The 27,827-nt window shown below is 40.9% G+C and overlaps 1 protein-coding gene across 1 annotated transcript in view; it reads right to left on the bottom strand.

Moving 5' to 3' along the window:
* The window catches only part of OTUD7A (OTU deubiquitinase 7A), a gene marked incomplete at its 3' end in the record, with an annotated part of 217,287 nt that overhangs the window by 175,164 nt on the left and 14,296 nt on the right, over window positions 1-27,827 (bottom strand). The window contains exons 2-3 of the mRNA XM_029952279.1: window positions 6,242-6,337; window positions 4,205-4,359 (exon numbers count right to left, since the gene is read on the bottom strand). Coding sequence (XP_029808139.1) covers window positions 4,205-4,355 — 151 coding nt within the window. The remainder of the gene's footprint in view (window positions 1-4,204; window positions 4,360-6,241; window positions 6,338-27,827) is intronic.

The raw sequence follows: 27,827 nt of genomic DNA, 5'->3' as shown, positions 1-27,827 counted from the left end.
TAAATGTCCATCACCTGATGAATGGATCAAGAAGATGTATACACACACACACACACACACACACACACACACACACACACAAAGTGGAATACTACATGGCAATGAGAAGGAATGAAATCTGGCCTTTTGTAGCAAAATGGATGGACCTAGAGGGAGTCATGCTAAGCGAAATAAGTCAGGCAGAGAAAGACAAACGCCATATGTTGTCACTCATAAGTCTAACAGAAGAATCCTAACAGAGGACCATAGGGAAGGAAAGGGGGAAAGAGAGTTGGGGAGAGGGAGGGAAACAAATCATGAGAGACTATTGAATACTGAAAACGAACCAATGGCTGAAGGGGTGGGTGATGGGGGAAGGAGGGCACTTGTGGAAAAGAGCGCTGGGTGTCATATGGAAACCAATTTGACAATAAACTATTTAAAAAACCCCACAGCTATTTTACATAATGGTGAAAGGCTGACGGGGAGACTGTTTCCCCTCTAAGATCAAGAACAAGGCAAGGGTTGCTCTCTTTCTCCACTACCATTCACCCTTTTCCTGGAAGTCCCAGCGAATGCAATAAGTGAAGAAAAATAAATAAAAGGCATACATATTGGAAAGGAAGAAATAAAATTCCCCGTATTAAGAAATAACATGACTGTCTATGTAAAATATTCAAAGGAATACACAATGCACACCACACACACACACGTGCACACATATTCATGAAGGTGTACACATACACATATACCCTAGAAAAAAATAATTGAATTTAGTAAGATTGTAGGATACAAGAGCACACACAAAAATCAATTATAGTTTTTGATACTAGCAATGGACAATTAGAAACTGAAATTAAAAAAAAATCAATACCATTTACAATAGCTCAAAATACCCTATATATAAATCTATCAAATATATGTAGGATTTATAGTCTAAAAGCCACAAATTGTGGATGAAAGAAATCAAAGAAGTCCCACATAAATGTAAAGTATGGCTATACTGACTTCATATATTGTAAGGTGAAACATAGGATTGATTTACAGACTCAACATAATTCCAATCAAAATCCCAGCAGGAAATTTTATAAAGAGACATATGCCAATGCTCATATTTATATGGAAAGGCAAAGGTAATAGTTGAAATGCTTTTGAAAAGAAAAATAAGGTTGTAAGAATCATGCTGACTTTAAGACTTACCACAAAGTTTTTCTAATCAAGATGGCAAAGTACAGGTAGAGGAATAGACATGTTGATCAATGGAATCAATGGAACAGAATCAGCATCAAGAAATAGCTTCCCCACAGATACATTTAATTGGTTTTTGACAAATTCACAAAGTCAATTCAAAAGAGGAAGAAGGATAAACATTTCAAAAAACGGTGTTGATACAATTGGACTCCCATATGTACACAAATTAACTCTCTCCCAAATTTCATATGTCATATGAAAATTCACTCACGATGAGCTGGAGACATAAAGTATAAAAGTTTTAAGAGACCATCTAGGAGAAAATCTTCATGACCTTCATGCAAAGGTTCTTAGATATGATACCTGAAATGTCACCCATGCAAGAAAAAAATGGTAAATTGGACTTCAAGTTTAAAAACTTTGCTCTGCAATGGAAACTAGCAAGAGAATAAAAAAGTCAAGCAGAGACTGGAAGAGAATATTTGAAAATCTCATCTCTGACAAAGGATTTATTCTCAGAATATATAAAAAACCCTCAAAATTCCACTGTAAGACATCAAATAACTCCATTTAGAAATAGGCCAAAGAACTGAATGAACATTTTACCAGAGAAGATACAGATAGAGAATAATAACAAAAAACTGAACATCATTAGTCAGTAGGGAAATAAAAACTAAAGTGATAGAGAAATATCAATCCACACCTATGAGAATCATGAAAATAATAATAATGAAGAAAGAAATACCATTGTTGGTGGGAATGCAAAATGGTTCAGCGCTCTGGAAAACAGTTTGCCAAGTTCTTGTAAAGCTAAACATACAGTCACCAACTTCTCTGTGTTCACCCTGGAAAAATTTCAACTATGTTCACAAAATCCCTGGTACTCAGATGTTTATAGCAGCTCTAGTCAGAACTGCCCCAAATGGGAAGCAACCGAGATGCCCTTGCACAGGTGATTGGAAAGCAAACTGTGGTCCATCTCTAGAATGGGTAGCACTTAGCAATATAGAGGGACAAATGCCATGCACAACTTGGATGAATCTCAAAATAATTATGCTGAGTGACAGAAGCCAGTTTCAAAAGATTAGGTTCTGTGTGATGCCATTTCTGTGGCACTCTTGAAAGAAACAAAGCTAACATGACAAAAATCAAGCAGTGGCTGCCTGTGGATGAGATGGGAGAGGGCATGGCCATCAAACAGAGCAGGAGGGTGGCCTAGGGCTGGGCAACAAGGTTGTTCTCTTGTCTGAGAGTGATAATAGTATGCATAATGGTATGCATAAATCTATGCATGTTGGGGCACCTGCATGGCTCAGTTGGTTAAGTGTCTGACTCTTGATTTCAGCTCAGGTCATGATCTTACAGTTTGTGGGTTTGGGTCCTGAATTGTTCTTTGCACGTACAGTGTAGAGCCTGCTTGGGGACTCTCTCTCTCTCTCTCTCTCTCTCTCTCTCTCTCTCTCTCTCTCTCTTCTTCCCTCAGTCTCCCTCTCTCAAAATAAATAAATAACTAAAAACCAATAAATCTATGCATGTGTTAAGATTCTTCACACTGTACCACAAAAGGTCAATTTTTCAGTATTTTCATTTAAAAGATAAAATTAAGGAAGAAAAAGCCGACAATTCTCATTTCCTATTTTAAGGCTATCTAGATATTAAGCACAAGGTCAGGGTCAGTTACTGAGGCTGCGATGACAAAGGGGATTGTCTTCAACTGTTTTTGTTTGTTTGTTTGTTTTTTCTTTGACTGTTTTTTTTGAGCCTCTGCTACACTCGGGTCACTTCACCAAGCATTTGACATCACAGCTTCTAATGCACATAATCAGCCTGGAAAGTGGGTTAGGCTCAATGTACAGAAAAAAACTGAGGTTAAGGAAAGAAAATAATCTGCCCTTTGTGTCTCAGCCAGCAAGTGGCTAGGTCTTGGTTTGGCTCCAGCTCTCACTGCCAACAGCTTTCTGAACTGCCTCTCTGCATTGCTGCTCACTTCAGAACAACAGAAATGGAGGGAGAAGATGGACTATCAGGAGGTAAGAATCGCACTTTGATGTATGTATGTCAAAAACGTTTGCTAAGCATACTTTATTCTGAACCCTGAGTTTGTTTCACATTCTTGGAGCTTCAGTAAAAGTTAAAAATTACACTCTTGCTAGTGCCTTATTGCCATTATATTAGAACCGTTGAAGAACTGGTTCTTAATTCTCACTAAGATCCTAGTGATATTCCTAGTCACCATTCCCACAAATGTACAGTAATCCACATTATTTCCTAGGTGAATTAAGGGATAATAGTGACTTATGATACTTAACCAAGTATTAGCTAATTCCATAAACAGTGATTTATACATTTGAAGCCAAGGGTAATCATTAAAAAATTCTCTCATGCATTTGTTTGTTCTGAGAAATTATAACAGGATCTTCCCATCTTTTACCCCTACACACATGCCACAGACATTTTGAAAATATACAAAGTAAATCCATTTTAGAGCCTGAGACAAAAATTGCACATTTTTCATGTAACACATGATATCTGCATGTAAGGCTTGAATATGAATTCTGCTTTCTTGCATATGAATTATTACCACCTATGTTACTGGCTGCTAGGTGGTTTTTCTTTATCAAAAACTTTGGCCTAAAGTATTTCTGTCTTAGTGAAGATAGAGATAAGAAATGCTCAGGTCCCCAATAAAAGTATTTTCTTGAATGTTCTATTATTTCTGCTCTATGGAATATGGTTCTTTTAAAAAAGTGATTTCTGGTAAATTTTGACTCACTACCTTTCAGCTTTAATGCAAGGCAAAGCCGAGCTAATCATGCCTTTTGCACCTTTACTGTAGAGAGTTGAGTAATCTATTTCATACTCAAAATAAAGCCAAGAATAACAAAAATAATTTCATCAACACCCATACCCCCCCCTTTTTTTTAAGAGTTTGGGTACCACCATTGTCAGGTAACAAAAATCTTCTTATCTTCTGTCACTGGATGGGAAGGTAGTTATGCCAGGAGAGTGGCATGGGATGAGGAGGCCAGCTTACCTTCCAGCAGGTCTCTGGCCAGACCAGGTTCTGCCCCCGTGGACCGAACAAAGTCTGACAGGACTGCGTCCATATCAAGAGTCATAGGATCATGTAGAAGGGCTGCCCAACACTCAGCCGAGGTGGGGTTTGGAAGCAGGCTAGAAACCATCCATCTGGAAGAAAGAAGAGGGAAGCCACGGTGCCGTAAGTGGGGATATAAGTGACAAAAGTGCACACGAGTGAGAACACACACAGAGATGGAGAGAAGCCATTTCTGCCCGCTTGGGATAACTGCTCCGTTTTTCATGTAAGACACTGAATAAAATTCAAACTCAAGTTTCATTCGTCTGAGTGTGTCCTGTGAGAGAAGTGGGGGTATTGCAAACTAGTGTTTCCAATCTGATATTCTGTCACCTCTGAAGACAGTTGGTTGAAAAGAAGATATAGTAGATTCTTTAAAAAAAAATCAAACACTTGGGGCTCCTGGGTGGCTCAGTTGGTTGAGCGTCTGACTCTTTGGCACAGGTCATGATATCACTCATAGTTTTGTGAGTTCAAGCCCCATGTCAGGCTCTGAGATGGCAGTGTGGAGCCTCCATGTGGATTCTCTCTCTCCCTCTTTCTGCCCCTCCCCCATTCATGCTGTCTCCATCTCTCTCAAAATAGATAAATAAGAACTTTAAAAAGGGGTGCCTGGGTGGCTCAGTTGGCTAAGTGTCTGACTTCGGCTCAGGTCATGATCTCCCAGTCTGTGAATTTGAGCCCTGCATTGGGTTCTGTGCTGGCAGCTCAGAGCCTGGAGCCTGCTTCTGATTCTGTGTCTCCCCCCTCTCTCTCTGCCCCTCCCCCACTTGTGCTCTGTCTCTCTCTGTCTCAAACATAAATTTAAAAAATTAAAAAAAAAATCAAACACCTGAACACACAATTAATTTGGAGTTACTCTCAATTTCCAATCATCTTCCAAGTTACCCAAACATGTAACACTTCCACAATGTAACTGTGTTGTCCACCATATCCCAGTTACAGGCTTGATCAGTGAGCCAACCCACCCTCTCAGCTCTCACCCCCCATTTGGCTCTTAGGAAGAAGTCCACACAATCCAGAGTCAACTGAAATACCAAACTTGCTGAAATGTCTGCTAAGCTATCTGTCATCTCTCCAAGAACCATCACAGTCACAGCAATAGCACAACAAAATTCATAAAGATGCTAGATTTCCCAGGTGGGATAATTCCGATTAGAAAGGTATAACAGGCATCCTGCAGCTTGACAACAGGAGGCACCAACCAATTGCCAGCTCACAGCAGGTGATGCTCACACTGGTGGATACCTGGTCATGACTGATAAAGTGGAAATGCATCTGTGTTTGCATACATAAGGGGTGGGCAAGTGATGGCCCATGGGCCATGTGTGACCCCCATCTGTTTTTATAAATAAAATTGTATTGGAACATAACCACATCCATTCATTTACATGTTGTCTCTTGTTGCTTTTGCACATGGCTGAGTTGAGCAGTTAACACAGAGACCACAAGGCCCACAAACTGAAAACATTTACTATCTGGACTATTACATAAATTTTGATGAGCTCCCTGTATACTGATATAAAAGGCCATGGAAAATTTTATACTGGCATCAAGTAAGCATATAATTAGGTATGTTATTAATTTTACCTGTTGTGGGGTGAGTTCAAATCCCATGCTATTGCTGAGTGTCGTTGTTTATTTTTTCCAGATAACCACTTGGATGCTCTGCTCTGTGGGCCAGATTCTCTGATAACTGGTGCTGCTTTAGAGCCAGGCACGCTGGCCTAATCTGAGCCCCAGACCTGCCACTCTGGCGAGCTGTGACATGCTGTCTAACCTCTCTGAGGCCCTCTGTGCATTTGTAAGGGGGGTAAGCTCATCTAAGGTTCAAGACCCTTAGGATGGGGGATGAGGAAGGGAGGTGTGTGACCTCAGAGGTGTTCACTGTTTATACACCATCTTGCACATGGCTCTTAGTTGGGTGGAATTTTTGGTGGGTGTTGCTAGAAAGAAAAAAAAAAACTATTTGACCTGATGTATATGGTACCAATTAGGAGATTGCCTTCTTCCTTCTCTCCTCGTACTCCACGTCCTTGGCTGATAGAGCCCTTCTTTAGTCACTTCCACCTGGGGGACAAATCAGAGAATAAGAGCATGTTATTCAGCTTGCTTGCAGACAGAGCTGAAGGCTTTGCTTCTTGTCACATGAGGCTACATCTGAGGAATGGTCAACTCTCCGTGGCCTGCCACTGCCCCATTGGGCCCCAGAGCATCTGCCTACCAGCCAACCATCAGCTCCTGCATCCAGGTGGCTTCTGCAAGCGAAGGGGTCTCTCGACTTACTTCATTTTAGCAGGTATCTATATTTCAACAAGTATCCCTTTCACAGTACAGAGCTGTTTTAAATCTTGCTACTAACACCCTGCTAATACATTTACCCTTAGCTGTTTTTTTATATTGAAAACATATACATAACATGAAATTTACCATGTTAACCTTTTTGAAGTGTACAGTTCAGTGCCATTAACATTCACACTGCTGTGCAAATATCACCACCATTATCTCCAGAACATTTTCATCTTCTCCTGTACCCATCAAACACGAACTCCCCCTTTCACTCCCATCCCCAGCTCCTGGCAACCACTGTCCAACTTTTGTTTCTCACTTTGACAACTCTAGGTATGTTGTAGAAGGGGGTCCTATATTTGTCCTTTTGTGATGGGTTTATTTTGCTCAAGTATAATGGCTTCAAGATTCATCTGTGCTGTGCAGATGTCAGGATTTCTTTCCTTTTTAAGGCTTGTCTTAGTCCATTTGGGCTGCTGGAACAAAATACCACAGACTGGATGGTGTAAACTACAGACATTTGTTTCTCACTGTTCTGGAGGCTGGGAAGTCCAAGATCAAGGTGTTGGCAGAGCTAGTACCTGTTTAGGGCCCACTTCCTGGCTTGTAGACTGCCTACTTCTTGCTGTGTTCTCACAGGACTGAGAGAATAAACTCTAGTCTCTCTCTCCTTCTTGTAATGACACCAATACCATGGGGGCTCCATCCTTATGACTTCATCTAGACCTCATTACCTCCTGAGGGCCCCACCTCCTAATATACCACACTGGGGGTTAGGGCTTCAGTATATGAATTTGGGGGGGGGGCATGCAGATGCAGTCCACAACGAGGCTGAATAATATTCCATTGTTTGGATATGCCACATTTTGTTTATTTGCTCCTCTGTCGCTGAATGCTTGTGTTGTTTCCACCTTTTCATTATTGGGAGTAATTCAGTCAAAATCACTTTTACTCTCATACAGGTCACCATGCTGTGACCACGACAAGCTTTCACCAGTGTTAGAGTGCAGATTTATGCCTACTACCTCCTCCTCTGTCCCTTGTCCTCCATGCAGAGATTAAAGAGTGGATTTAAAATACATTTGACCACATTCAAATATAGCCATATGCATGGTGAGAAGTTACGTTGCCTATCCCCCTGAAGACTTCTTTTTTAAGCCTAATGCCCATCCACTCCCTGCCACCAAGGCCTCATATGCAGACACTTTGATGACAGGGTAGGATGCACCATGGGGATACAGGCTCCTGGCCACCCTGGCCACCCTCAACCTGCTGCCCCACGCCACCTCTTCAAGTGCACTGCTGAGCCCCTCAACCTACTTTCATGGGCCCACATATCCACACTACCTAGTACTATTGGTCTGAGGCTCAGGGGGGCCATGCCCTGGCTCTGCAATCCATTTCATTCCTGTGCATCTTGGCCATGGGACAGAATTCTTTTGAGGGTCTCACCCTGGGGACAGAGGTGTATCAAGCTGTTCTCACTCCGACTTTGTCTTAGGAGAGGCCATACAGCATGGGAATAGAAGCTTGGCCCTGGAGTTAGTCTCTTGGTGCCACAGTGGCCCCATCAGTACAGCCAGAATGGCCTCGGGCACGCACTCATGCCCAGTTAGTAAGGACCTGTCTGCTGTAGCCCAGGGTTTTCTGGCTCAGAAAAGAAAGAAGAGTAGTTTTCCAAATGTTATGTAAAAACTGATAAATGAAACTCAGGTTCCTTCTGCTGTTTTATTTCTACATGTGTGCTTCTGCCACTCTTTGGCATCTGAGCAGCCCCATGAGGCAGACCACAGTGGGTGGAGTGCACAGCTGAGGGGCAGCACTGTCCCTCAAAGGCTTTAGCGACCAATCTTTTTTTTTAAGTTTATTTTTATTTATTTTTGAGAGAGGGACAGAAGTGATAAGGGGAGGGGCAGAGAGAGAGGTGGACAGAATCACAAGCAAGCTCTGTGTTGTCAGTGTAGAGCCAGATATTGGGCTTGAACTCACGAAGTGTGAGATTACCTGAGCCAAAATCAAGAGTTGGATGCTTAACCAGACTGAGCCACCCTGGCGGCCCTAGAGATATGTCTTAACAGGCCCTGTGGGGGAAGGCTGTGGCCAGCTATCTTCCTGGGGCCACCTGTGTGCCTCCAGGGTGGGCTGCAGCCTCAGCGCTGGCTGGTCACAGCAGGACAGTGGCAACTGTCTGAACACCAGATTCCTACCTAAGCATTTTTCTAAAAACCATTTTGTTGAACATCCTCTGTATTGAATAGATATTTTTATTATTCCTTTTTACGAGTGAGGTGATGGAGGTTTGGAGAGAGGAAGAGCTGGGGGGTGGGGGTCACTGTGGAGATGTGTCTGGTTTCCACACTTGGCCCTCTTCCTCTTTCTCAGAGAACAGTCGGCGGCCATTAACCTTCCCTTCAGGCAGCATGGCTGGGCTGACCCTGGGGCCCAGAGGCCCTTCCCGTGCTGATCTCTGTCCCACAGCAGCCTGGCCCGGCCTGCCCCTCTTCCAGTCCCTGGCCCCCTGCCTCCCAGGCTCTGGACTCCCTGAGGTCACACTCCTGGGAGAGCTTTCTTCACACTTACAAGTATGCTCTCTTGGCTGGCTTTCACTGAGAATGTTCCTTATGTGGCTCCTCACTGTGACAAGGCTGTTTGCCTGACCCCTGTCCAACCCCCCAGCCATGCTCTGTCCCAGCAGTGTCCCCTTAATTCCTGTGACAGTGTAAACTATCATGCCACCCCTCCCCCCCTGCAACAGACTAGAGGGAACAAAAGCAACTGCCATATGTCATGTTAATATGCAGATCTCTGTGGCTTTCTGCCTCTATGTCTCTGTCTCTGACATGTCTCTCTCTCTCTCTCTCTCACACACACACACACACACACACACACACACAGGAACACATGTCAGATGTGGAGGGCTGAGGGAGGGGGTCATCCACTGGTGGAATCACAGGAGATGATTCTGATGGGGGTGGTCCTATTTCATACTTTGGAAAATACTGCCCAAACTGGAATATTGCTAAAATGCACTATCTACATAATTCATTACACATTAGGCTTGTGTTCTTTATTAAATAGGATTTAATAAAGACATTTATTTAATGTCAAGTTTAAATTATAAACGCCTACAGGCTTAAATAACCAAATGAAGCAAAAACTGTCCAACTTCCTAGAAAGCACTCCATATATTTATTTAAAAGAACTTTGTGTTGGGGTAACTGGGTGGCTCAGTGGGTTAAGCATCCAACTTCGGCTGAGGTCATGATCTCTTGGTTTGTGAGTTTGAGCCCCATCTTGGGCTCTGTGCTGACAGCTTAGAGCCTGAAGCCTGCTTAGGATTGGATTCTGTGTCTCCCTCTCTCTCTGCCCCTCTCCTGCTTGAGCTCAAATAAATAAACACTAAAACAATAAAAGCACTTTGTTTTGGTTAAGTTAGTTAATTAAATATGGGCATGAGCATGCAACTTTGTACGGCCCCCCTTCCAGGGGCTGAAGTGGGGGGAGGGTCCTCCTCCTCAGCTCTTCCCCAACCTAATTGCTCTCCCTGATGGGGCTGATGGTAGATGGGGAACAATGGGGAAGGGCTGCTCCATCAGGCGTAGGAGGGTTTACAGGAGGTTAAGTGAATCACGGTGTCCATGAAAGAGCGCTGTAAACAACATGGGCTGCACAGATACTGAAGATCCTCCTCCTGGTACTGAGGGTCAGAGCCAGGGCCTCTGAAACAGTGATTCCTCAGAAGGGCAGCGACAGATGTCCCTGTGAGCTTGCTAGAAAGGCCTCTCAGGCCCCACCTCAGACCTGCTGACTCAGAATCTCTGGGGGCGGGCCCTCCCAACTGGTTTGACGAGTCCTTCAGGGGATTCTTCCCTGTGCTCAAGTCCCAGAACCACTGCTTTCAGAGATGGGTGTGACTTTAGCTTGCTAAGGAGCATTTCTAAAAGAGGCAAAAATAACAATACAGCATTAGAACAAACTGTAAGAGTCACCTTAAGGTGGCGACCGAGCGGCCATTTCTCTGGGGGCTGGAGGAGAACACGTGCAGACAACATCCCGGCCCCTCACCTGCAGACCTGGGATGTCCTGCCCCATTTGGAAGCAGCCAATCATGAAGCTCCAGCTTCCCGTCACCCTGACAGACGAGGCAACCTATTCCATCCCGCCACTTCCCTGAAATGCCCTAATTTGACAATCTGCCCTCCCAAGATCAAACCCAGAACCCCTCACCCATAACTCGCCCCCCCCCCCATCGCCTATCAGGCGCGACATCCGACATCCCGACTCCCCACTCCGCGGGCCATGGGACCTCGCCCGGGAATCGCAGATCCCAATAAAGGCTTTCTTGGCTCCATAACGTGGCCTTTTTCCTTCCATCTCTGTCTCCAGCTATTAAATCTTACACAAACATGGTGACATTTTTTCCCCTTTATAATTGTCTTTTGTTGATTTCTGCCTTCCCATTTCCCTAACCAAATTTTACTCCCTTCCTTCTTCAGTTGAAATGCAGAACTGGTCAGATTTTCAAAACTCATACCTCTGATCCATGAACTTCCTGTTCTGCCTGCTGGCTCCTGAGACCTCCATCCAGGGCAGCCCCTGCCGAGGTTCCCTCCTTCCCAGTTGTGCTCACAGTCCCATTTGACAGTTGGAGACGTCTGCTCTGGCCTTATTAACGCTGCTGCACAGGCTCATACACAGCTCCCCTCTCCCAGCACAGCCCCCAGCCTGCCTTCAGTACTGTGTTTTGGAATCACAGTGTTCATGCCGCATGGGTATTTCTGACTTCCACACCGATTTCTGTCCAGTAACCGACATGACTGATTCATTTATCATTCAAGCAATGAGCATTTATTAAGTTGTTATTCTATTTAATTGCTATTCTAATGAGTGCATGAGGCTCAAACACTAGGAAACATGAGCTCCTTGGGCTCCCCCAGGAGCTTCCCAGCCAGTATAGAGAGTTGCACAAATAGGTGCAGGCCTTAGAAACTGCTAGATTTGGGCCTTTGTACAGTGGAGGGATTGCTCTAACTAGAGACAGCAAGATTTCGGGAAAGAGGTGTAGTCAGGATAAAGACTGAAATTGCATCAGGATCTATTTTTCATTAACTTCATTTCAGTGGAGCCTAAGTAAAGCACGTCTCTATTGGATTTGTCAGCAGATGTTATAACCAGAGACTGGAAGGCGGCAAGATGGGATGGATGAAGACCCAGACTGGGAGACGGAGGTGGAGGCTGGCAGTCTGACCACTGGGGATAGACAGAGGAATACCATTGGGAGAATGAGTACTTGAGGGTTATTCTCCACCCAGAGCAGCAAACAAGCTAGTTAGTTCCTTGCCCATAATTGTCTGTAAGTTCTGTTTATTCTAACAGAGGGTCTGCTGAGTGCTTGAATCCAACTTCTTTCTCCTTTCTACTCTCCAGGCTACACAGTGCCTGGCACCCAGCAGGGCCAGGACTAGGGTAAGGAAGGTGAACCACTTGCCACATAGGCAAAACTAAAGGGGCTGCAAAGATCTCGGGAATCAAGTACAACATTAAAAAAAAATCAAACTTGGGGCACTGGGGTGGCTCAGTGGGTTAAGCATTCCACTTCGGCTCAGATCTCACAGTTTGTCAGTTGGAGCCCTGCATTGGGCTCTGTGCTGACAGCTCAGAGCCTGGAGCCTGCTTCGGATTCTGTGTCTCCATCTCTCTCTGCCCCTTCCCCACTTGTATTCTCTCTCTCTCTCTCGACAATAAATAAACATTAAAAAAAATCAAACTTACTGCAAAAATATTCCTGAACAATTTAAAAAAAATGTTTATTTATTGTTGAGAGAGGGAGACAGAATCTAAGTGGAGGAGGGGCAGAGAGAGGAAGAACAGAATCCAAAGCAGCCTCCTGGCTGAGCTGTCAGCACAGAACCTGACACGGGGCTTGAACTTACAAACTACAAGCTCATGACCTGAGCTGAAGTCGGATGCTTAACCCACTGAGCCAGCCAGGTTCCCTGATGAACAAAATTTTAAATGAAGGCAGGATCAGCATTGCTAACTCTTCTGTTGCCTCAGGCACCAAATGGCGGGCAATCATGTGCACTCATCCAGAGTTTGATGCCTGAGGGCTGGCATCTCTGAAAAGACTCCTTAAAGCATAACCACAGTACCACTATGATACCCCAGATTAACAGTCCTTCCTTAATGTCATTATTATCCAGACAGTGTTCAAACTTCCAACCATCTCAAATTCTATACTTGCATATTTTTTAATTTTTCAGTTTGTTTGAACCGGGATTCAAATAAGGTCCATACACTGTTAACTAGCTGATAGGTCTTTTTTTTTTTTTTAATTTATAGGTTTTGCCTCCATCTTTTCTTTTCTTCAGTTTGTTGAAAAAGCTTGATCAAATCTATTAAAATGGTTTATATATAGTTTTCTATCTTTTCCTTAATGCTTATGGATTTTGAGTCTTAATTTAATTTTTTTCTCATTGCCAGATTATAGAGGGATTCTCCCATATTTTCTTTTATTAATTGAAAGATTTTATTTTTTATATTTAAAATTCTGATGCATTTGGAATTGATCCTGGTGCATCAAATGAGGAATAGATCCAATTTTATCATTTTCCCTATGTCTGTATAGCTATTCCAACTCGGCTTAAGGAAAAGCCCATCAGTGAGTAAGCCCCACTGATTTTTAGATGCCTCCCTCATTGTGTGCTAAATTTGTATATGCAATTGGGTCTATTTCTGTATTTTTTGTTAGATATATGCCTACGTATTTATAAAAGGTATCTTTTTTCTCATTATTTGTGTTAACTGGTTATCATATTTATAAACAAAGTTATTGATTTGTGGGTATTAAATTCATATCCTGCTATTTTACAAAATCCTAATGTTTATAGAAAAATTTCCATAGTTTTTTTTCTAGATATATAATCATATCAAATGAAAAAAGAGATTGTGTTAGCAACTTTATTTTCAATTCTTAAGTCTCGTTTTTCTTGCCTGATTGAGTTGGCTAATTCAATATAATAGTAAATATTAATAGAAGTAATGGGATATTTACTTTGTTCCTAAGTTTAGCGGGAATAATTTTGGTATTTGCACAATGAGTAAGATGGTGGCTCCTAGGTTTTAAACTATACACACATGCTCATGTATCCATACATGTATTTAGAAAGCATCCATATAACCTTAATAAGTGGTCTTGTCATGAATAGAGGTTGACTTTCACTTGCGTTTTTGCTAAGCTCTATTAATATGATAAATTCTATTCATGGACTTAAATATTGAACTTTACTCATAAGTCTGGAATAAATCCTTTATTAATGTTTATTTATTTTAAGGGGGGATATAGAACAGGTGTGAGTAGGGGAGGGACAGGGAGAGAGGGAGAGAGAGAATCTCAAGCAGGCTCCACACTTACCCTGGAGCCTGATATGGCCTTGATCTCATGACCATGAGCTCAAAGCCAAGATCAAGAGTTGGATGCTTAACTGACTGAGCCACCCTGGCACCCCTGTAATAAATCTTTAATCATCCATGGCTTCTCTTTTTGATGTTGCTTTTGATTCAGTTTGCTATTTTTTATTTAAAATCCTTACATTGATATCAATGCATTAGCTTGATACATGGCTTTTTATTTTTATGTACAATCTTTGTCAGGTTTTATAGTCAATATTATATACACAAAACAAAATTAGAATTTTATTTTCCTTCTCAATTCTCTTACAGTACCCTAAGTAGCATTGGGGTCATCTGATATTGGATGATTTGGTAGACATTCCTTCTGTTCTTGAGGTTTCTTTTGGATAAACTCTTTTACAACCTTCTCTATTTTTTTGATGCTAATAACTCTGTTTAGACTTTCTATCTCTAAAAAATTCAATTTTGTTAAACTGTATTTTCCTACAGATTTATCTATTTTATCTTGGGTTTCAAATTTATTTGAATGGAGTGGGACAATGAAAGCCATTCTTTCCATGAGTCTAAATCCTGTCTATATCTAAATAAGGAAAATAACTACTACTTGTCAGATGCCCACAATGACACTGACTGTATTAAGTGTTTTATGGGTAAGTTAACTGTAATACAGACAATAATTTCACAAGGCAAAAAGCTCTTTTCCCTTTTACTGAAGATCAGAGAGCCCAGTGGCAGACTTAGGATTCTCACACAGATCCACTTTGATCCAAAGGTTACCATTCACCTCCCCTTTATAATAATCACACGGGGGTCTTCAAACATTCTCAAGTCAAAATGCCTGGTACCTTTGAAATATACTATGTGGCTCAGATGCATGAGCAGAAGCAAAACATTTCCTTAGCTGACACTCAATTATACCTTTTAATGATTTTCTCACAGTAAAGAAAAATTGAAGAAAGTGTCTCCTAAGATAAATAAATAAAATAAATAAATAAACATTTATTTATTTATTTATGAGAGAGAGAGAGAAAGCAGAAGCAAGGGAGGAACAGAGAGAGAGAGGGAGACAGAAGATCCGAAGCAGGCTCCATGCTGACAGCAGAGAGCCCGATGCAGGACTTGAACTCATGAGCCTCAAGATCATGACCTGAGCCAAAGTTTGATGCTTAATCAACTGAGCTGTCTAGGTACTTCTAAACTTTAAAGTTTTTGGAATAGTAGTGAGTATAATATCTACTGAAGTTTTGTCTTATACGCACTCAAAAGATATATTCATCAGAGCAATATCTAATTCTTCAAGGTTCTTAATAAAAGAGCAGGTGTACAGCTGTTACCGAGTTCAAGGCTTATGATCCCCAAAGATTTACAGACTTCTTTCTATACCACTCCTGCCTTTAACTCACATTAAAGACTAGGCAATTCTTAAAAGAATTCACAAGGAATAATAACTACTAATTTTGATGATAATATTTGCACATAGAAATTAAATTTTAAGGCCTTGAGACAAACTCTTATTTTGACTTGTAGAGAGCAGCTCTATCCTTGCAACTGTGTCACATGCCCACACCCTAGAATGATCACCTTCCAAGGAAACTTGGATGTCAGAGGCATTATCTCATCCCTGCAAATCTGCAGCAGCCTTTCCTGCAAAAGTCCAAGCCTCCAGCACTGGAATGCCTGTAAGATTCCCTTGCTTTGCAGGATTTATGTTTTTATTCTCCAGACTCACAAATCCAGCTGTTACACTGAAATAAAATATGAGTCTGACCAGACTAATATGCCAGCAACAAGGGTTTAAAAGGATCCAAACAACTCATTAATCAGGCTTATATTTCTATTATTTATTTCATCATTTCATCCAGATCTTCTTCTGGGAAAAGACATGCTTTCTATTAGGTTAAAAGAGCCTACTGGGTCAAAACCTCTCCATGCCCCTCCCCTTGTGTCATGATAGGAGAAGAATCCTTTGAACACTGTGTGTAGGTTCTGGGCTGCTACCTCTGTCTATTTGCCTTTTTTCTCTCTCAGAGGGTTTCCCTAGAGGGCAGAATTCATATTTTTTTTGTCTTAATATCACCATAAGTTGGAGTATACCAGAATATTAAATCCAAGTTTCTATTCCATTTTGATGGGTAGACATGAAAGTAACCATAATTCATCTCCAATTGGGATAAATACTATTGTTTATAAACAAAATTATTAGAATTACTGTAGAGGAACAGTTATCTCTGACCAACAAAATGAAGAAGGCCATAGAAGATGAGTTTCTCAAAATCATTAGGAAAACTGAAAAGACATTTCAAGCTGGATTACCACCATGAGCAGAGACCAAGAGGCACAAACACATTTGCACTTCCAGGGGCAGGAGAGACAGCGGGCACAGAGACTGTAGGTAAAGGTTAGGGTCAGACCCTGTGGGCTGTCAGGATAAGTAGTTGGACTCTAACATGAGGTCAGTGGGAAGTCACTGGGAGTTTCTGAAGAGAGAATAGACATGAGGAAAACAAAGGCATAAAAATTTGGTAACAAAGCAGAAAGTCGACATGAGAGAATAGACATGAGGAAAACAAAGGCATAAAAATTTGGTAACAAAGCAGAAAGTCGATCAAAAGCATATAAAGAAATAAGGTACCCATTCATGCTCTTCGATGTTGCCCATCTTATATCCATTCCTCTACTGCTGGTAGAACCTTGGTTTATGCTGTAGCAACAAAGAACCCTTGATTTTCAGAGAAAACTGAATTCCTAGCACCAGGGGATGAGTCAAAATGCTTCAAACCAGTCATTATTAATCTTTTCCCTGGACTTGGGATTCACCAGGTCAAGGGATGTAGCTATAATGAATGATTCCATCTATGTGATGGAAGCAGATATCAACTGCACTGAGTTTATGAGTTTATGGTTGGGTTTACGCTTGCCTGATAGAAAATGATAGGCTTAACTGCAACAGTCCTTTCTTACTTTGCCTTTACTCCTCCTTTCTTAAGAAAGGAAGTAATAACTACAAGCGTATCCTTCATGTTGGGACTATTAGGTAGAAAGCCAGAGGACAAGACTCAACACACAAAGATGGTAGAAAGCTTATCCTTGATACCATCAGTGAACATTTGCCCCAGCCCTAGAAAACCCCTCTAGACTTCCAATTATTTTTCTCATATAAATACGTATTTGTTCAAACCAAGAAAATCAAATAATTGAATTCTCGTAGCTAAACTTATTCTTAGTTGCTACATGAAGGTAGAATAATTCAGATGTCAGAATTAGAAAAGTAACAGAAAAGAGAAATAATAGGCCAATGTTATTTATAAACATATATGTAATATTTAAAATAAAAGAAAATGAATACAAACTATAGCAAAAGATATAGAAGACAAAGGGACCTGCAGCTGCAGCACCATCAAGGGCCTTGGATAATGGAGATTCAGGTGAAAGGAGAATAGTCTGTGGGAATTTCTGGAGCTGCATGTGGCCATCCCTGGAATGCCTTATTTCTGACTCACATGAGAGTGTGAGTCTTACTAATCCCATTATTTATTCTCTCGTTACTAACAGCCAAACATAATTCTAATGCTAATGTGCTATATTAACAAATTTCAGGAGAAAAATTATATGATTAGCTCAAAAGATGCCAAAAAGTCCACATTCATTCATTATATCAACTCAAACAAACTAAAAATTAACAAAGGGTATTGATCCTGGGAGTGACATCACTAAGATGGTAACAGGTTATTCCAACTTCACTCCCCCTCACAAGAAAACTAACAACTATTCAAGAACAAGACAATACTGTGAGAATCCTAGAATATGGGGGTGATGCTGAAGCATCCCTTGGCAGCACAGAGAGCAAGACAGACTGGATCAGAAGAAGAAGTGAAGCAGCTCCACGTTAATCACATTGCTTGAGAGGTCTCCCTTTATCTTCTGGTTCCTCCAATGGGAAAAAACAACCAGGGGGGACAACCAGCTGGCCCAGGATCTGGTTACTTTGCTGGAGTCCTTACTCTGATCCCACACCATGGGAATTACAGGGGAATCTGCAGGGCTCAAACACTGGGAATCTGACTGTCACAGAGAAGGGGGAGGGACTTGAAATAATCAGCAAATGAATCCAAACAGTAGAAAAAGAAATGAAAAGATGAAGAAGACCATGTTGGCAGACTGAGCTCATATCTGCAGTTCCACAAGCAGTAATCCCCACCAGTAGTTTGTTCAGCTGCAGAACTAAGTTGGGGGTGTGTGAAGGGCACATTGACCTTGGAACTCCGCAGGGTACAGATCTGCCTGATTTGGTTCTTCAAAGGGGGAATTCTGCCAGCCTTAGGGTTTGGTTTGCCCACTCTCAAGCTAGGAGCTGAATCACAGCCCCCACGTGTTGTGGAGAGTGCCTTCCAGCCCCATCTGACCAGAAGGGCCAGAGAGGATTCTGGAAGCTGTGCAGCCCACCTGTGTTTGAGCCCAGCGGTGAGCAGGCAGAGCTGAATGCCCCAGAGCAAAGCTGTACCAGGCATTATGCACCTGCCTGGGGATTCATTCACAGCCAAGGCTGAGGGTAGCTCCTGGCCCCTCCCAACTTGAGTACCTGTCTGGGAAGTGGAGCCTGAAGCAGCCCCTTCCCCTCCCTCCTGTCCATGCGAAGGAGCTGAGACAGAGCCCCATCCATGGTGGAGAGTGTCTTCCAGCCCCATCTGACCAGAAGGGCTGGATACAACTCCTGGAAGGTAGTCAAAAGGTATGAACTTCCAGTTATAAGATAATTAAGTACTAGGGATGTATGGTACAACAGAATGACTATAGCCAAAACTGCTGTATGATATACAGGAACATTTTCTTCCTTCCTTCCTTTCTTTCTTTTGTTCTTATATCTATACAAGAAGATGGATGTTAGCTGAACTTACTGTGGTAATCTTTCCACAACATATGTAAATCATACCATCATGCTATGTGCCTTACACTTATATAGTGATGTGTATCAATTATTTCTCAATAAAACTGGAAAAAAGGTAATGATACCCAACTTATAAGACTTATCCTTACCTAATAATGAAAAGTTTAGAAATAATTCCATCAGTGTTCAGAATAAACCCACAACTAAATATTAGGTCAAATGTGAACATTTTAAATAGCTGGAACCAGACCAACATACAAAAATGAATATCTTTTCTACATACCAACATTAGCCAATTAAGCACTGAAAACAAATTTAAAAAATCCATTTTATATTAGCCAACGCCAAAAAGAAATTCTTATAATTAGGGATAACCTGACAAAATAGAGAAACCATTTTGTTTTCACTTTTGTTTGCAGAATATGGTCTTTATTAGAGGGGAGAAAGAAATACAAATGGATAGGAAGACTGTATTTTCAAGATGCCAATCCCCATATTTATAATAAATTTCATATGCAATCACAACAGGAGTTTTATGAAAGTTAACAATTTATAAAACTTAGAAGAATAAAGAAGCAAGGAATTCTAAGACAACTTTGATAAAGACCAAAGTGGATGCAGAAGTTTGTCTCATGTTGTGTCAAACAAAAAAGTTCTATTGGGCGCCTGTGACTCAGTTGGTTAATGTCTGACTTTGGCTTAGGTCACGATCCCACAGTTGGTGAGTTCAAGCTCCGCATTGGGCTCTGTGGTAACAGCTCAGAGCCTGGAGCCTGTTTTGAATTCTGTGTCTCCCTTTCTCTGTGTCTCTCCCCTGCTCACACTCTTCTTTCTCTGTCTTTCTCTCTCTCAAAAAAAAAACATTAAAAAAATTTTAAATACTGTGATTAAAGCAGTGTGGTACAGGGGCAGACAGAGTCACACAGTCCAATGGGGGGGGGGTGGGCAGGAAACACAGACATATCTCTATGTGTGCATGTGTGCATGAATGTGAGGGAGAGAGAGAAAGAATGAAGAGGAGGAGGAAGTCGAGAGGCAGAGAAAGGGAGGGCGGGAAGAGAAAAGGGAATCGGGAAGAGAATTTGCTATATGATTGTGGCAGGTGCTGTTAATTTTTATCTGATACCCGTTCCCCTTGTTAGCTCATAGCTACTTGTTTTTGTTCCTGGCTGCAATGTACTCAGTCCCACATAATCAGTCATGATTGGTCTAAGCCAATCAAGACAATTCTGATTTCTGCTTTACCAGCTTTTCTTGCAGCTGAAAGTATCCAGATAACCAGTTTTATTTTCCCTCTCCACAAGCCCTAAAATTGCAAAAAGAAACCTGCTAGTCTACGTTAAGTGAACACTTTGCTTTTCTAATAAAAGGGGCATGTAGAGAATTCCCCATTCTTCTCACCTTGAAAGGGATGCAAAAGGGAAGCTGTGTCAGCCTGTGATCATGAGGGAAATGTAAAGAGAACTTGAAAAGTGCTGCCCTGACATCACTGAGGAGCTAGACCAAGGCCAGCACTGACTGCAGACTCTCTGATGAGTGAAAAAACAAGATAGCTAGTTAACTTGTTAATGTGCCCGTCATTCGAGGCTGACTATCTGATAGAATGATAAACACAGAGAATTTCCTAAATTTGTGGAGATCCAGTGAGGACAGAACAATACCATAAAATAAGCTGGCAGTACATTTTGAAAAAATTAAATTAGACTCCCCATATTATGTCATTTTCCAACAAACTCCACATGAGTAAAATACATAGAGATAAGAAATAAAACTACAAACGCACCGGAGAAAAGTGTAGGTGAGTAGGCTTATGACCTTGAGGTAGGAAAGTGAGCTGCAGGAACTCCTTGAGGTTGACTACATCCCGTTTCTCCTCCTTAGGGAACACATTTCCAGATTACATTACATGGTCCCTGTGCAGCTGTGTGTGGCCATGTTCTGGCCAATGTAATGTGACATGAAAGTGATGTGAGCCATTTCTAGGTCTGGCCCCAACCCATACTGGATCTTCCACTTCTCTCTTATCTCTCAGTTGCTAGCTTGCTAGACAGGACTCCTGGAGAGTCTGAGATCCCAGTGAGTGATGAAGCATGAAAGGCACGTGGGGTCATGTGAATTTGGGCTCTCCGTGCTGTACACATTGGGCTGACATGGCAAGAAACAAAACTGTATTTGTTTCAAAGTACTGGGATTTGGGGGAATGTTTGTTGTAGCATTTGGCCTGCCCTGACAAATACAGGAAGCCTTCTCAAGGGAAAAAAAAAACATAAAAGAAAATTTTGATAAAACTAATAATAGCAAAAATGTAAAATCAACAAATAAACTTCTGAATGATAAAAAAAATACCATAGAAATGTCAGAGTTATATAGCAGAACAAAAGATTTTGAAAGTTATATAATGAACAGGGGTTAGCACTCAGAATAGATGATGAAAGACTCTCAAATAATTAAAGACACATGGACCAATAAAAAAGGAGCAAATTAGAAGAATGTGCAATTGCAAAGAAATGACCCATCAGCATGTGAAAAGATAATCAACCTTAATTAATAATGAGGGGGTTACAAAGGAAAGTATAAAATAACCATGAATGATACCTATCCCATCCTAAAATATTAAGTTTTAAAACATGATTCCTGTTGAGGTGAATTGGGTACATTTTTACACTGCTATGGGTAGTAAATATATTGGGGTAGTGGTAATGTCAGTATTTTTGTTTTCAATATCTAAATAAAAAAACTTTTTAAAAAGTTTATTTATTTATATTCAGAAAGAGAGAGAGAGAGAGAGAGAGAGAGAGAGAGAGAGAGAGAGAGAGAGAAAGAGAGAGAGAGAGAACAAGCATAAGTGGGGAAGGGGCAGAGAGAGAGAGACAGAATCCCAAGCAGGCTCTGTCCTGTTAGTGCAGAGCAAGACATGGGGCTTGAACTCAAGAACCATGAGATCATGACCTGATCCAAGATCAAGAATCGTATGCTTAACCCACTGAGCCACCCAGGTACCCCAGGTATCTAATTTTTTTTTTAAATGTGCATACTCTAACTCTATAATTCTGGCTCTCAGAGTCTTCCTTAAAGTCAACCTTGCTCGCATGCATAAAGAAACATGTATAAAGGTGTTCTTTGCAACACAAATAGAAATAAAATAACAATTGTTTGTCAGTAGGAAGGATGGTTCAATCAAGTATGACACATCTAGAAGATGCCCCATCATATAGGTGTTAAAATGGAAATTTCTCTAAGGCACATGAGAATATCCATGTATTATAGTTTAACTTACAAATGCTGAAAGGAAAAAATATCTCTTGTGGAAAAATGTCTGAAGAAGTCATATGTGCTATGACTGTGATAGCCTCTCAGCAGTGTGGGGCTGTTGGAGGGCATGGTGTTGGAGTTTTACTTTTACTTTATGGCTTTCTAAGCTCTTTGTCTATGTGCTCATGTAATACATTATATTTATTTATTTTTATTTTTTTATTTTAGAGGGAGAGGGGGAGAGAGAGAAAGAGGGAGAGGGAGAGAGAGAGAGAGAGAGAGAGAGAGAGAGAGAGAGAGAAGGAGAGAGAGGGAGAGAGAGGGAGAGAGAGGAACACAGAGAGAGAAAGCATGAGGGAGAGAGAGAATCCCAAGCAGGCCCCATGCTGGGTACCTCCAATGTGGGTTTCCATGACCCTAGGGTCATGACCTGAGCAGAAATCAAGTGTTGGATGCTCAACCGACAAAGCCATCCAGGTGCCCCAAGTAATACACTATCTTTTAAGAATCGATTTCCATTGAAGCTATTGAATAAAATAAGCCAGACATGACAAGATCTGAATTAAAGCATGTAAGATAAATGAACAAAAGAAGAATAGAAAGGTTTGGTTTGATTGGACATGTGTTGAGGATTGAGAAGCAAAGGAGATGGTGTGCAAGGGCACAAACTTTGGAGAAATTTACAGACAATTTTGAATTTTGGCCATTCTTTGCAAATGGGATCTTTAAGAAGTCATTTTTGAATCTATTTCCTTATCTATACATGGGAAAGATACTACGTCTTTCTCAGAATTTTATAAGGCTTAACAAAACTTAAAAATCTATCTATCTATCCATCCATCTATCTATCTATCTATCTATCTATCTATCTATCTATCTATCTATAATCTATCTATCTATCTCTTCCCTGTTATAGTGACTGACACAGAGCAGAGCCTCAGTGTCTACTAGTTCATCTCCTCACCTTTTTCACTTCCCATCATTACTTTATTTCTCCATTTCTATAATCAAATGCTGCTAACTGAGCCCTTGCTCTGTGTTAGGTGCCAAAGATACAACTCCAAATCAGATATGATCTCTGCCTTTGAAGAATATTGAGGTTAGTGGCCTAAAAAATTTAAAGAAACAGTTACATCACACAGTGTTTACTGCTATTAGAGAGACAAGATGACAGAAGTTCATGGGCAAGGAAGATGCCCTATGCTGGAGTGCAAGAGAGAAAGACAGTGGCTCTGTGGGAGTTATCTCTCATCAGAAAACCACTACAGAACTAGGCATTGTGTAGGTTAGGGGTAGAGGACTGGTCTTCGTGTGGGTGTAGGGTGGGGCAGTGTGGACAGAGCCAAAAGATAGAGCAAGATGTGTACAAATATGGAGGACAACAGAGCAAGGGCATATTCCAGAAACAAAACTGTAAGTTTACAAAATTGATCCAAAAGAGATCAAAGATGACCTGAATAAATGGCAAGATGTACTGTCTGATTGGATTGTAAGACACAGGACAGTCAAAATGTCAATCATTTTCATATTGATCTATGAATTCAATGCAATCTCAATCAACATCCCAGAAGGATTCTATGTAGACAAGAGCAAGCTGTTTCTAAAATTTATATGAAAAGATAAAGCAGCCCGATTAGTGAAAACAATTTGGAAAAAGAAGATAATGTTTGAGGATTCACACTACCCAATTTAAAATGTAATCCCCATCAAAATTGCACCAGCATTCTTCTCAAAGCTAGAACTATCCTAAAATTTGTATGGAACCACAAAAGACCCCGAATAGCCAAAGTCATATTGAAGAAGAAAACCAAAATGAGAGGCATCACAATCCCAGACTTTAGCCTGCACTACAAAGATGTCATCATCTAGACAGTACAGTATTGACATAAAAACAGACACATAGAACAATGGAATAGAATATAGAGCCCAGAACTGGGCCCACAAATGTATGGCCAATTAATTTTTGACAAAGCAGGAAAAAGTATCCGATGGAAAAAAGACTGCCTCTTTAGCAGGTGGTGCTGGGAGAACTGGACAGCAACATGCAGAAGAATGAAACTAGACCACTTTCTTACACCATACACAAAAACAAACCTAAAATGGCTGAAAGACCTGAATGTGAGACAGGAAACCATCAAAACCCTTGAGGAGTAAGCAGGAAACAACCTCCTTGACCTCAACTGCAGCAATTTCCTACTCGACACATCCCCAAAGGCAAGGGAAAGGAAAGCAAAAATGAACTATTGGGACCTCATCAAGATAAAAAGCTTCTGCACTGCAAAGGAAACAATCAAGAAAACTAATAGGCAACTGACAGAATGGGAAAAGATAGTTGCAAATGTCATATCAGATAAAGGGCTAGTATCCAAAATCTACAAGGAACTCACCAAACTCCGTACCCAAAAAACAAATAACCCAGTGAAGAAATGGACAGAAGACATAAACAGACACTCCTCCAAAGAGGACATCCAGATGGCCTACAGGCACATGAAATGATGCTCAACATCATTCATCATCAGAAAAATACAAATCAAAACCACACTGAGATACCACCTCACGCCAGTCACAGTGGCTAAAATGAACAAATCAAGAGACTATAGATGCTGGCAAGGGTGTGGAGAGATGGGCACTCTCCTACGCTGTTGGTGGGAATGTAAACTGGTGCAGCTGCTCTGGAAAACAGTGTGGAGGTTCCTCAAAAAACTGTCAATAGAACTCCCTTATGACCCAGCAATAGCACTGCTAGGGATTTACCCAAGGGCTACAGAAGTGCTGATGCATGGGGGCACATGTCCCCCAATGTTCATAGCAGCACTGTCAACAATAGCCAAAACATGGAAAGAGCCTAAACGTCCATCACCTGACGAATGGATCAAGAAGATGTGGTTTATATATACAATGGAGTATTATATGGCAATGAGAAAGAATGAAATCTGGCCATTTGTAGCTAAGTGGATGGACCTCGAGGGTGTCATGCTAAGTGAAATAAGTCAGGTGGAGAAGGACAGAAACCATATGTTTGCACTCATATGTCTAACAGGAAAACAGGAGAAACCTAATGGAGGACCATGGGGAGGGGAAGGGGGAAAGAGAGTTGGGGAGAAAGAGGGATGCAAAACCTGAGACTATTGAATACTGAAAACAAACTGAGGGTTGAAGGGGGGGGGATGGAGGGAAAGTGGTGGTGGTGATGGAGGAGGGCACTTGTGGGGAAGAGCACTGGGAGTTATATGGAAACCAATTTGACAATAAGGTATTTTTTAAAAATAAATTAATTAAAAAAACAAAACGCATTATAAACTTACACTGTTGAAGATAGTATGAACTGGACAAAGGTTAGACACATAGATCATTGGAATGGAAAACAGGCAAGAGCTTTTTCACAAAGGTACAAAAGTAATCCAATGGAGAAAATACCAACTTCTCAACAGATGGTGCCTATAAAGTGGAGATCAATATGCCAAAAAAAGATAAGAACAAAAAAAGAAATTCAATCTACACATCACATAATATATAAAAATTAATTATAAATGGATTATAGGTCATGTAAGCATGTGTATTTAAGTGTTCACTTGCTAGTGTGTATATGTATATGTTTGTATGCCTGCATGTACATATGTTCGTGTAAATCTGTTTATGTGTTCAGGAGTGTGTGTGTGAGTTTCTGTGTGTCAGTGTCTGTATGTTCATGTGTTTATGTTGAGTGTGAAAGCACAAACGTGTGTGTGTGCATGAGTGTGTGTATATGTAAGCAAGTGTGTGCACAAGCATGCATAAGTGTATGTGTGTGTGTCTGTGTGTGTTAAGGGCTGATGTGGGGAAAGCTGTCTAAGACATTTGGAGAGAAGCCAGTGGGTTGCACATTCACACTTGGAGGTTTTTTTCATACTTATAGTAAGTGAAACAAAGGCAACAGATGCCATAGTTCTTTTCTATTAAAAATTATTTAAATTTTGGACCTTTGGGTGACTCAGTTAGTTAAGCATCTGACTCTTGATTTCAGTTCAGGTCATGATCTCACAGTTCATGGGTTCCAGCCCTGCAGGGGCTCTGTGCTGACAGTGCGGACCCTGCCTGGGATTCCTTCTCTCCCTCCCTGTCTGTGTCTCCCCTGCCCATGCTTGGTCTCTCACTCTCTAAAGTTAAATAAATATGAAAAAAATTAAACTTATTTAAATTCCATGGGACTCCTGGCTGGCTCAGTCAGTTATGCAGTAGACTCTTGATTTCAGCTCAAGTCATGATCTCACGGTTTGTGCTCTGCATGGAGTTCTGCACTGACAGCACAGAGCCTGCTTGGGATTCTTTCTCCCTCTCTCTCTGTCCCTCCCCCACTCTTTCTCTCTCTCTCTCAAAATAAATATGTAAACTTTAAAAAATTATTTAAATTTCACAAGCACAGGACAATTTCAGCTTTTGGGGTTTTATTTATTTTTTATAGACTCATTATTAGTTGAATATTTATACATGTTAGCAACTGATAAAAGTCAGTGTGTCTTATCCAAGTGCCTGTCTTTCTAAAAACAAACTAAATAAAAAAGGAAAAAAAAATCCCTATGGATGATATTATCCTAGATGGTTGAAAATTTTAAGTAGATGACATCTAGATGAATGGATTTTAAGAATCTACCCAGCTTTCTACAATTAATGATCTGGCAAGTTTGTGACCCGAAGTGTTAATCTACTAGTTGTTCTTCTTGAGTTACCTGGGTTTTAAACTTTAGTCACTAGAAACACCTGTTTTAGGACATAAATCCACATAGGCATGCAAACAAACTAGGACAGTTCTATTCACTGGCTCTCATTGCTTCATCTTTGAAATGAGGATAGCAATTCCTATTTTACTTGGTTGTGGTGATGGTTACATAACACAGTACTTGGCTCAAAGTGAGCACCAAAAAAGGGTAGATATAATTATTATTGTTATTGCCTATTTACTTCTTTGCCAATAAGTTCTTAAACTAATAACTTTGGAAAGCTAATAGAACCCTCTGGAGTACCATTCTTTCAGAAAATTTGCTTCTGGTAACTCTTGTATCATAGTAAAAGAACTTATAATTGTTCAAAATTTGTTTCTGTACTGAAATTGATGAATATGATGTTTGACTTTACAGGTTCAGCTGTTTGACTTGAGAAAGAAAATGTCTTTTAATGCAGAAAATATGTATATCCACACTCCCTGAGGAAAGAACGTTGAAACTAATTTCCCTCAAATGTTAAGCATTGGCTTGAGACTAAATGGGAACCACTGCAGCTCTAGAGGAAACATTCACAGCAAGTGTGAAGCAATAGATTTTCAACCAAAAAAATTCTTTTGTCATTGTCCAGAATGGAGTACTTTTTTTTCTGAACTTCATGGTGTCCCCACAAATAAGCTGTCTCTGGGCTCAGCCCTCTCTAATCAATTGTCAAGAATATAATCACAGCTATCAGAAAATGGAAGGAGGACAGGATGATGGAACAGGAATCAAGAAAGGAAGATTATGTTAAAGATTTTAAAGAGCAGAGAAATGATGGGAGAGAGAAGGAGGGAGAAGGAAGATGGGAGAAGCAGAGAAAGAAATGGAGAGCTCAACTGAGAACAACTTGTCCAAGTACAATCCACACTACACATTTCATAGATGCTGTATCAGTTGCCTATTACTCTGAAACAAATTACTCCAAAACTTAGTGACTTAACACATCTATGTCACAGTTTCTATGGTCAGGTATCAGGTATGT

This window comes from Suricata suricatta, chromosome 9 (genome assembly GCF_006229205.1).
Source record: "Suricata suricatta isolate VVHF042 chromosome 9, meerkat_22Aug2017_6uvM2_HiC, whole genome shotgun sequence".
NCBI lineage: Eukaryota > Metazoa > Chordata > Mammalia > Carnivora > Herpestidae > Suricata > Suricata suricatta.
Note: the sequence above shows the minus strand (reverse complement) of the source record. Positions and strands in the feature narration are given on the sequence as shown.